The sequence below is a fragment of the Piliocolobus tephrosceles genome, chromosome 1 (genome assembly GCF_002776525.5).
Source record: "Piliocolobus tephrosceles isolate RC106 chromosome 1, ASM277652v3, whole genome shotgun sequence".
NCBI lineage: Eukaryota > Metazoa > Chordata > Mammalia > Primates > Cercopithecidae > Piliocolobus > Piliocolobus tephrosceles.
In genome coordinates, this window is record NC_045434.1 from 189,417,645 (window position 1) to 189,428,926 (window position 11,282).

General features: G+C 52.2%; 1 protein-coding gene across 3 annotated transcripts in view; it reads right to left on the reverse strand.

The window, feature by feature from the left end:
- ZNF362 (zinc finger protein 362) overlaps positions 1–10,494 on the reverse strand; it is a 29,180-nt gene extending 18,686 nt beyond the window's left edge. The window contains exons 1-3 of one of the 3 annotated variants that reach the window (XM_023232249.2): positions 9,482–10,494; positions 3,793–3,856; positions 3,363–3,609 (exon numbers count right to left, since the gene is read on the reverse strand). In XM_023232249.2, the coding sequence (XP_023088017.1) occupies positions 3,363–3,609; positions 3,793–3,856; positions 9,482–9,519 (349 nt within the window). In that variant the 5' untranslated portion in view covers positions 9,520–10,494. Of the gene's footprint in view, positions 1–3,362; positions 3,610–3,792; positions 5,402–9,481 lie in introns of those variants that run through there. The other 2 variants (XM_023232250.3, XM_023232251.1) reach the window with 2 other exon arrangements.
- Positions 10,495–11,282: the final 788 nt, after the last annotated feature.

An 11,282-nucleotide genomic window follows, 5' to 3' on the forward strand; every position in this document is an offset into this window, starting at 1 on the left:
TTTTGAGATGGAGTCTTGCTCTGTCGCCCAGGCTGGAGTGTAGTGGCCGGAGCTCAGCTCACTGCAAGCTCCGCCTCCTGGGTTTACGCCATTCTCCCGCCTCAGCCTCCCGAGTAAGCTGGGACTACAGGCGCCTGCCACCTCGCCCGGCTAGTTTTTTTTTTTTTTTTTGCATTTTTTAGTAGAGACGGAGTTTCACCATGTTAGCCAGGATGGTCTCGATCTCCTGACCTCGTGATCCGCCTGTCTCGGCCTCCCAAAGTGCTGGGATTATAGGCTTGAGCCACCGCGCCCGGCCTATGGAGTAATTTTTTTTTAAAAAAGAAGCTTAACTGTATTTGATTCGACAATGAGAGTTTTAAAAACTTCTGTAGTAGAAGTTATTCTTTTAAAAATGAGAGGACTAGAAACATTTATAATATCAACTGAAGCAGACAAAAAGATAAAATGGTATCTATTGTGTGGTTCTAACTACGTTTTTTTTTTCTTTAAAAAAAAAGCTAAAAATTTGTGCACTGAAAAAGATAATGTCAAGTCAGCAGCAGAATGTTTTGTATCATACACTGGTGGTGGAAGCATACATTTGCAAAGCCTTAATGAAGGGTAGTCTGGCAACAGTCATTAAAATTTAAACATGGCCAAGCACGGTGGCTCACACTTGTAATCCCAGCACTTTAAGAGGCTGAGGTAGGAGGATTGCTTGAGCCCAGAAGTTGAAGACCAGCCTGGGCAACGTGGCAAAACCCTATCTCTACAAAAATTATAAAAATTAGCTGGGTGTGGTGGCGTGTGCCTGTAGTCCCAGCTACTAGGGAGGCTGGAGTGGGAGGATCACTTGAGCCTCTGAGGTCAAGGCTTCAGTGAGCCATGATCATGCCACTGCACTCCAGCCTGAGTAACAGAACAAGGACCCTATCTTTTAAAAAAATAATGATAATTAATTTAAACAAATTTTAATGTACATAACTTTTGGCAGAGTAATTCTACTTCTAGAAATTTACAATAAAGAAATATTCCCACATGAGCATAAAGATGTGTGTACAAGTCCATACAAAATTGTGATCAGACAAAATTGAACACAACCTGTTTGTCCTCAGCATGAGCTTTGTAAAGAGCTGTGGTCCACTCTCATTAGGGAGAACTGCACAGCCACTAAAACAAGATCGATGTGATGCAGTGACAGAGAGAGAAGGTCGAAATGTGCTGTCAGGTGAAAAAAGCCAATCACAGACATATGAGGTCATCTATTTTAAAGAACACACACTCAAACTACATACGTAGTTTGGACAAGATATATGTGCATATGTAAACGCACAGGAATAGATCTGAGAAGAGACACATCAAACTGCTAATTGTGGTTCTCTCTAGGGAAAGAGAAGAATTTTTTGGTAAAGGAGATTTTCCTACTTTGTCTATCTGATTCTATATTATTTGAATCTTTTACCTAGTGAATTTATCCATTTTTAACATCTGTGATTAAAGGACAAAATAAATTATAAACATGAAAATTCTCACAATAGTAGGATTAAGGCTATTTTTTCTCCTTTCAGCTTATCGGCAATTTCCAAATTTTCTATAATGACTATGTATTACCTTTATAATAAAAAGTGGAACAAGTATGTTTATGACAGAATGGTGAGTAGGAAAAGCAAGTTAAAACCATGGGTACAGCCCTACCACAAGCTCAGCAAAACACACACGAATATTGAAAAACAAAAAATATGGCAAAGGAAGGAAATGGACCAAGAGCCTCTCTGAGCTGCTGGGTTGGGAGCTGGGGATTATGAATGATTTTTTTGTTGCTGGTTTCTCTTTTTTCCAAATGTCCCTTAATATGCTTATATTACTTTTTTAATATTACTTTTATAATGGAAAAAACAAATTTAATAAAATCATAGTAACAGGGGATATGCAGAGTGCGGCTGGGGCCTGGATAGGTTTACCAGGCCCTGTAATTCTTGGGTGACTCTGGGAAAAGGCAGGAGAGAAGGAAAGAGGCAGAATCACCCGGCTGGCAGCAGAGGTGACAGGGGAGGAACAAAGGCCCAGCCACTGTGATCTCCCAAGAAAGCCTATTCACCAGGCTCCAAGGAGGGCCTCCGGTGGCTCCAGCCCCTTGACATTACCCCAGGATGTCCCCCTGGCACCCCAGCCTCAACCTATCCAAGATTTAGCTCACATCCTTCCCCAACCCTGTTCCTTCTCCAGGGATTTCATCACAAGGGCAGTGGCCCGGGAGTCTCCCTCACCTCCTGCCTCCCCTCACACTCCTACATCCTGTCCTCTTGTCTCCCACAATGTATCTCAGATCTGTCCACTTCTCTCTATTCCCACTACCACCGTGTTGCCCGGGTCACCACACTCCTGAAGATCTCCCTGCTTCCATGCTTACCCCCTGACAACCTTGTCTCCACCTAGCAGCCAGACTGGGTTTTCTCAACCCATATCTGAGTGTTTCCTCCCCTACTTAAAAACCTTCAGTGGTTCCCCACTGCCCAAGGGTCAAGTCCAAACTGCTTTGTGGCCTACAGGGCCCTTCTTAATCTGGTCCCTGCTTCCTTGAAGCCTCAGCAGAACTGAGTATCAAAACAGAGTGAAAACACAGGCTCTGGAGCCACACTGCTGGCCTCTGCTTCTTACTACCTGTAAACCGTGGTTGCACGTGGCTTTACCTTTCTCTGCCTCAGTTTCCTCATCTGTTGAATAGAGACATTACGGTGAACTGCATGAAACTGCTGTTTTTCTAAGTCAAAACGGTCCGGTGTTCCACCTAATACCAACAGCACACAACTCACAGGCTGCCGGGAGTAAAATGAACACCGGTGAACAGACGGGCGCTCCACTGCAGCTAGTTGCCACCATCACCATCATCATCACCATCTTCTAGGCCTTCCCACCCCAGACGGTCTGTCCTTCTCTTGCTTCCTACACACATACTCCCTCTGCCAAGTGCGGTTCCCTCTTCCTGTCCCATTTCCCTGGTTTGTTGCCAACCTTTCCTTGCGTGTCGGCTCTTACCCCCCAAATCTGGTCGTTCTCTGGGTTCCCAAAGAATCTCAGGCTTTCCAAAGTTCTATATTGGGAACCTAACTTTCCTGGTGAGCCCCATGGGACTGTGACCTGCTCCTGTCGTGTCCACTGCGGGAAGAAGGGTCCTTCCAGTACAGGGTCGTTGGAACTCCGGTGCCGTGGCTCGTCGGGGCCATCCCCGCCACCCCAAGCTTTGCGCCCTACCCCTAGGCCCTGCCCGCCCTGCTCTCACCTAGCAGGGTCCCATCCTCACCAAGTCCCCTCTACGCCCGCCCCCTCCCACCCAGTCCTCCCCGGCCCCGCCCACTCGCCGGCCCCGCCCGCACGCCTACCTGTGACGGTGCTGGTGGCCGGCCGCGCGTGCAGCGCCACGTCGGGCTGCGGCACCGCCTGCGGATGCAGCCCCGGCACCTGCTGCAGCTTGGGCAGCGACATGACGGCCTGGCTGCTCTCCGCGGGCGCCGGCGGCACTAGCAGCGGCTGCTGCGAGGAGGCCGACGTGGGCGGCAGGTGAGGCGGCCTGATCTTCTCGGCCATCAGCTGCTCCTTGATCTTGTTAATCAGGACCAGGTTGTCCAGCTGCGGGCGTAAGACGACGGGCTGAGGAGGTCTGGACCGCGTCCCGCGCCTACCCCAGGCCCGCTGGTCCACCCGCGCCCCTCGCTTCTCACCCCTCGCCCCACAAGGCACAGCCAAAACCCAGGGCGAAGCGAAGCAGCTCCAAGGAGGGTAGGGCATCCGGAGGGGCGACGTCAGTCTTACCTGGCTGGGCATGGTGGGAGGAGGGGGCCAGAAGTAGGGGTTGTTAAATCGAGGCTCGGCCATCCTGCGGGAAGAGAGCGACTGTCACCGGGAAGAGAGCCCTCCCCGAGGCCTGGGGCGAGCACTCCTCAGCTGCGCCCACTCAAGTCGGGGCCAGTGTCTGCGATCCATGTCCCCATGGGTCCCCCAGCCTCACAGCACAGCAGGCCTCCCACCAGGCCTAGGGAGTCACATCTCCAGGCTGAAAAACCTGGAATTGAGTGACACGCCCCCACTTAGTGGGCCCCACAGAGCAAAGGTCACATCCAGACTGGAGTACTCTCAACCAGCTCCCACCCCTGTCACCCCAGTGCTGGCCAACCAATCTCCACCCCCAGGAGGGCCCCAGGCTGCTGTGCCAACCCCATGCGTTCCACACGGAAGGGCCCCCGAGTCCAGAGACAAACTGGGGAGGACTGGAGCAAATTTGTAAATGCCCATCCCTGATCCCTGCCCTTCTGCCCCCTGTCTCCTTGAGTCCAGATATCCTTCTCAAAATCAGGGGGCAACATGGGGTCACCAGATATCGCCTTTCTGAGGGGCAGTTTGGCAGGACAATTTACAGTGACCCAAATGATTATTGCCTTTTGACTCAAGAAATTGTACTTCTGGAAAGTTATCTTCAAGAAACAGGCCATGTGTGGTTGTTCAATGCCACGTGCAACACCTGGCCTACAACGATGTGGATGAGAATGCTGTGGTTACGGAGGGGCCGAAGAGGCCTGAAGCTAGGGCAGTCTGGGGCTCTTTGGTAAAAGTGTGTGACAGACTGGTGGCCCTCACCTCTGGCAAGTTCCATGGCAGGCCTGTGCGGTTAGAAGGCCTTTTCAACCAGGGCAGTATGAAGGATGGGCCTTCAGGGCTATCTCAGTCTTCCAGAAGGTTTGTCTTCCTGCGACCCTAGAGTAAGTCAAGAAGTGACTTACAGGGACCATGCCTCACAGAGGGTTTCCATTAAGTCTTGCTCCCTGTCAAGTTTCTCTTGTCTCTCTCTTATGGAAATCACTTGCCTAACTGGTATTGTTGCTTAAATGAAATTGTTTATTTTGACAGGAAAGACCAAAATGAAGCACTTTCAACCTCTTTTCCTCGTCCTATGAGCTTGAAAAGCCCCTATTGGAATGGTAGCTATAAGGTTTCGGGAGAAAACCCTCGATAAGGACACGATCTAATCTCAATATTTCAAGAGAGAAATTTTAGATGAATTATCTCTTGTGATCTTTACTTGAAAGTAGGCACAAGAGGTATTATTATACCATTTTATCAGTGAAGAAACTGAGGCTCAGAGAGAAGGGAAGGAGGAAACCTGTCCAAGGCCACAAGGCGAAGGTGCCACAGTCAAAACTAGAAATCAGATTTGCTCAAGCTGGTTCCTCTGGGGAATTTGCTTTGCAAACCCTAGTCTTTGGTAGAGCAAATGCCCATATGCAAATGGCTCAATATCTATAAGCAAACGTCCTTACCCCTCACTCCCAGCCTGAGGGCCAGTTTGGGTCGGAGCACCCTCCTGAGGCGGCTGGGGCAGCTCCTGCCCTCCATCAGCCCTCCTGCTCCTCCACCTACAGGCACCAAGATGCCCTTCCCTCTGCCCACCCATCCCTTACAGCCCAACACAAGAAGTACTTCCTGCCTGGAGTTCTCCCTGAATGTTCCAGACCCCTGGGACTTCTCCTTTCCCAGAACAAACTCAAAACAATAATTACAGCGAGAAGGCTGCAAGTTACCAAGTGCCTCTCTTGTGCCAGGCACAATGACACTGAAAGGCAGGTAGGTACTCTTATCATTCCCATTTTACAACTCAGGAAACTGAATTCAGAGAGGTGGGGTGACTTATTCAAGGTCACACAGCAAGTAAGCAGAGAGCTGAGATTCCCACTCTAATCTGCCTGACTCCAAAGTCTAGTTCATCAGTCCCTTACCTATTCAGGGGAACGACAAAGCATCCTGACCACAGGCTTGTGAACAAGCCCTACCTCAGGATGACATGGCTGCGACCCCACAGGTGAGCACCTGCTCACACAGCAGTCTCAGGACCTGTCCCAACCCTGCTGTTGTCCACAGGGAGAAATGTGGAGGCGACTGAGATGTAAAGCCAGGGTAAAGAGGCTCCATGGCTAGGGGCAGGGAGCATGGACATTGGATACACCTGTCTTGTTCATCTGGGCATCCCCAGCACCCAGGTCCAAAAGTTATCCATAATGTGAGTTGCATAATGAAATGAATAAATGAAGTAATAATAATCAGAATGATTTTAAAGACAATCCCATACAATTATCTAGCACTGCTCACAGTTTACAAAGCTCTTCTGTGCCCACCAGCATTCTCATTAGAACCTCCGGAGGATGGCAAGCAAGGAAGAATTTTCACCCTCATTTCACAGAGGAAGAAACGAGGGCACCAGGAGGGAGGCACCTTGCTCAGGCCACATGCATGAGAAACAGGAAGCAGCACGGTGCTGTGATGCTGGATGCTAGCTCTCTAAGCCTCAAGTTTCCTCCTCTGTAAAATGGGGTGAAACAGGCTACCTTGCCTCACTCCGGCCCTGGCCCAGGACTCTGCCCACTGCACCTCGCTGCTTCTCAGACAGTTCTGGGAGATCCGTCTTTTCCTCCTCTTCAGTTCAGTTCAGTGCCAAGTTCAGAGCCACTACACTGGTCAGGGGGCCATGGGAAGAGGGGGCCTTGCCCAGGGTCCCAGAGCTGGAACATCCTCTCTGCCACTTATCAGACCCCTGGTCAGGCAGGGGCCACCCCTCACCCTAGTTGGGCCCCAGATCACTTAATCTGATCCACACCACCTCTGCCTGATTTCTCTGCATCATTTTCTGGCTGGTTCTAAGTAGTGATTCAGTCAGCGACCCTAGTCCTGGTGTCCACCTACTGTGTGATAGGCACAGGGAAGGCAGGGCAGGGGCCAAACATTTCCTGAGCTCTTACTGCGTGTCACACACATTGCATCTCATGTGAGACTCCCAACATGCCTGTGAGGTGGGTATCCCCTATGCAGCCCTGGGACCTGGACAAGAGGGTGGGCCCTGGTGAGAGGTGAGGGAGGAAGGTAGCCAGGGCCAGGCCAAGCCATTCAGATCTTGCGTAAGGGAGGGGCTTGAAGCCAGAAAGAGACATGGTCAGATGTGTGTTCAGGACAGAGGGACAAGGCAGAAGGACATTCTTGGAAGAGGTCACAGCTTGAGCAAAGGCATCGAGATGTGAAAGCACAAGGCAGGCTTGGGACAGTGAACAGCACCCACGGACGCCAAAGAGAGCTGCAGAGCAGAGAGGTGGGGAGACGCAGGGCACTGAATGCCATGCTAAGATGTTGGGTTGGAATGCTGGTGGTGAGAAGGCGGCAGGAAGCATGCTGGGCCAGGGGAGCAGTGACGCAGAGGGGACTATCTGAGGACCTGGTGAGGCCTGGGGGTGGAGACAGAGCAGCCACCCGGGGGTTGAGTGTGCATGCTAGAATGGGCAGAGGAAACACGCTGGTGGCCAGGCCTCAAGCACGACAAAAGCCAAGACTCTCTACTGTCAGCCCCAAGACACGGGGCTGATCCTTGCAGGGGAGCAAATGTCATTTTGTTTCTCTTATTCTAAAAGGTGAAAAACAGCAGATGGGCAGATGAATGAAACACCCCTTCCAAAATACGGCCTGCTGATGGCAGCTAGCCCATCTATCAATCTGTCCATCCATTCATACTGGACAAATCCTCTGAGCCAAACTGGGACCAGTGCTGAGGAGCCTTAGCCAACTGGAAAGAACTTGGCCCTCCCCGAGTCCCAAGCTAAGTGGAGGAAGCAGAAAAGTGGCCCACAAGCTTCTGCAAAGAACTCCGACCTATGAGACCACCTACACAGCACAGCGGCCGCCCTGAGGTCAAAGCTTATGGGCCACCTTCCAGTCCTGTCCTCCATGGCCTCCCTGCCACCTGGCCCCTCGGAGAAGGCCTGTGTGCCATGACACCTGGTTCCTCACTTTCTCAGCCTCCTTTATAGCCCCTAGCCTCTCTTCCCCACCAATTCAGCTCCTCAGGATAGAGTGGGAGCCCCCTCTCTCCCACCAGCCTCAGTTCCTGGGTGGCCCGACCATTTTAAAATCTAAAGACCAGCCAAGCCCGAAGACCCCCCCTCCAGCCAGGTCTCTCCCTGACAGTCCCTTTGGCCAACTCCTGGGCTGCTCAGACTCTGCAGGCCTGAGCTGGACTTGGTCTTTCCCTATGCCATGCACCTGGTCTGGTCATCCCCAGCTCACAGTGGGACATCCCCATCCGCCCAGATGCTCCTGCAGACACACAGTGATCTACCACACACCTGCCCAGATGTTCCTGCAGACACACAGTGATCTACCGCACACCTGCCCAGATGCTCCTGCAGACACACAGTGATCTACCACACACCTGCCCAGATGCTCCTGCAGACACACAGTGATCTACCGCACACCTGCCCAGATGCTCCTGCAGACACACAGTGATCTACCACACACCTGCCCAGATGCTCCTGCAGACACACAGTGATCTACCGCACACCTGCCCAGATGTTCCTGCAGACACACAGTGATCTACCACACCTGCCCTCCCTCCCCACCCACCTCAGACCCATCTCAGCCATGTCCTCAGGATTCCAGTTCCAAAATCTCTCTCAAGCCCACCCACTCTTCTCCAGCAGTCCCAGCCACTGTTGCCTCACCAGGACTGTGGAACAGCCCGCTCTGTTTGCAGCCCAACATACCCGGGTTCCAATCTTGACTCCAACTCACCAGCTGTGTGATCTTGGGCAAGGCACTTGCTCCTACCCCCCATGGAAGGGATTAGCAGCCCAGAGCCAGGGACCCGACCCAGCCTGGAGAGGATCAGGGAGGACTTCCCAGGGGAGGTGATGCCTGCCTTGGGTCTTAAAGGATGAGTGGGAGTTAGCTAGGCAGAGGAGGGGTGGGAGCATTCCCAGCAGAAGCAACAGCTTGAGCAAAGGCCCCCCGGTGAAGAGCCCAACAGTGTGTGAGGGGAGCCACAAGTGTTCAGTGTTGCCTGGCAGGTGGGAGATGAGGCTGGAACCAGCAGCTGGGGCCAGACCTAAAAGGCTGCTCCCTGATTCCTAGGCCTGAAGGCTAGACTTGAAGCAGTAGGTGATGGGACAGAATCTGTGGTTGAGAAAGGCCCCTCTGAGTGCCCAGTGCAGAGGGGACTAGAAAGGCCAGGAGAAAAGGCAGCGGGAAGCCCCTGGGGAGCAGAGCAGAGAGGCAGGGGCTGCGCCTGGGCCAGGGAGGAGGGCGGCCTAAGAGGCCTGGAGCTGGAGGCCAAGGAAGCATGCAAAGTGCCCCCCACAGTGGAGCCCAGGGGGCCCACTGTATACCAATGCTGACAAACACAGCCATAGGAACATGCGGACAGACAGCACCAAACCGACACACATGACAGATACAGACCTGTGGCCCCAAACATGGACTGACGGGGACCCAGCAGCTGCCGTGAGGAGGAACCCACAGCCACCACGACACAGGAGGCCGCTACAGGAGGGTAAGCACACACCTCCCCCAGGGCAGACCCAGAGCGGGGCAGTAGGGGCACTCAGGGAAGGCGGGACGAACACAATGCTTTAATCCCCCAAAGAACAAACCCTCATTGACAGAGTGCAACCTGGAATCACAGGCTCCTTACCTAGAGTGTCCTTTCCCACTTGGTGAACTTCTACTCATCCTTCAAGACCCAGCTCAAGTGTTCCCTCTTCTACGGAGCTTTCCCTGAACCCCCAGCCAGTCACTTCCTCTGTGTTCCCAACAGCACCTTGTATATGGGAATAACAATAACAATAATAACAATAATAATAGTAATAAAGTGCCAGCTACCATTGATTTCAACATCTATGTGTTGAATATGTCATGATTCATGTCACTGAATCTTCCCAATGAGTCTGTGAGATGCACAATTAACAGAAGAAAGTGCAGCACAGAGACATCGATCAACTTGCCCCAAATCACACAGCTAGTAAGTGATGGAGTTAGGATGCCCAGCACTGACCCAGCACTACAGGGCCAACTGCACTCCAGGGCAGTTATATTTTCCCGGGTGTCCTCCCCACCAGACTTCAAGCTCTTCACAAGTAGGGTTGGTGCTCATTCATTTCTGCCAGCCTCTAGCCCAAGGTGGCCACTTCCAATGGACTGGGGACTGTGTCAGGATATTTTACAGCCATTATTTTACTCTCACAATAGACCTATTGTACAGATGAGGAAACTGAGGTCCAGAGAGGTTAAGCAAGTTGCCTTAGGTCAGAGAGCTGAGTCTGAACTTGAAACTGGGTCTGTTTATCACCCTGTCCCAGAAGGGTGTCTCTGAGGCCAGCCCAGCAAATTCCACAGAGGGGAACTGAGGGAGGGGGTACTGAGGAAGGGGTACATCAGGTGCCAGGCCCTGCCACCTGGAGACTTTCAGACCTAGACAAATGGACACAAAGAGGACAGGCAGCCCAGAAGGAATGTCACGAGACTCACCCACTGCAAGGCAGAGGGGTTCAGTAAAGCAACTTATGGCCACCCCCCACCTCCCGCCCCAGCCCAACACACAGACATTAAAAAGTGAGATTTGGCTTGGCTGGGCTGGGCATGGTTCATGCCTGTAATCCCAGCACTTTGGGAGGCTGAGGCAGGAGAATCGCTTAAGCCCAGGAGTTTGAGGCTGCAGTGAGCCATGATCAAACCACTGCACTCAAGCCTGGCTGACAGAGTGAGAACCTGTCTTTAAAAAGAAGAGACTTTGCCCAGACCCCATGGCCACATGGGAACTAGCTCCTCACAAAGCAAACACGAGAGAGCAGGACCCAAAACTGTCCGGACACTATGATTACAAAGGAGGCAAAAATAAAAACCTGCGTCAGAAAAAGAAAGCTTCAGGGAGCCACACCCAGAGGGAGGCTGGGAGCAAGGCAGGAGGCAGCTGGGGCCAATCTTGGTCTTTGTCTTTGTTTCTCTGATTTCCAAATTCTCTGTAATGCTGTTCCGCTTCTTAACGAAAACAATAAATTTATTCTTGAAAAATGAAAGAAAGTAGTTGGCAGCCCAGTACGGGAACAGATGGAGGGTCCAGAGGCATGGGGCAGTGGGAGGTCAGGGTCAGCTGCTGGTGGGCAGGCAGTTGACTGTTGCACGCCAGGCCCTGCACAGCCCCAGCCTCAAAGCACGCATGACTTGGAGGGTGGGTGTCAGGAAGGGCTACCTGGAGGATGTGACATTCCATCTGCACCATGAAGCTGATTAGGATCCTACCGGGTGGGGAGAGAAGAGGGTCTGCACCACCTCCCCTGCCCTGATACAGGCTCCCTTCAGCTCTGGCCTCAGCTATTGTAAGAGCCTCCTCACAGGTTCCCCCCGCCCCGCCCCACCGAACCCTCATCCTCCACTCCATTACTGCAGTCACTGTAATTTTAATAAAATAAAAGATCCCAACCCTGCCCTTCTTAGGA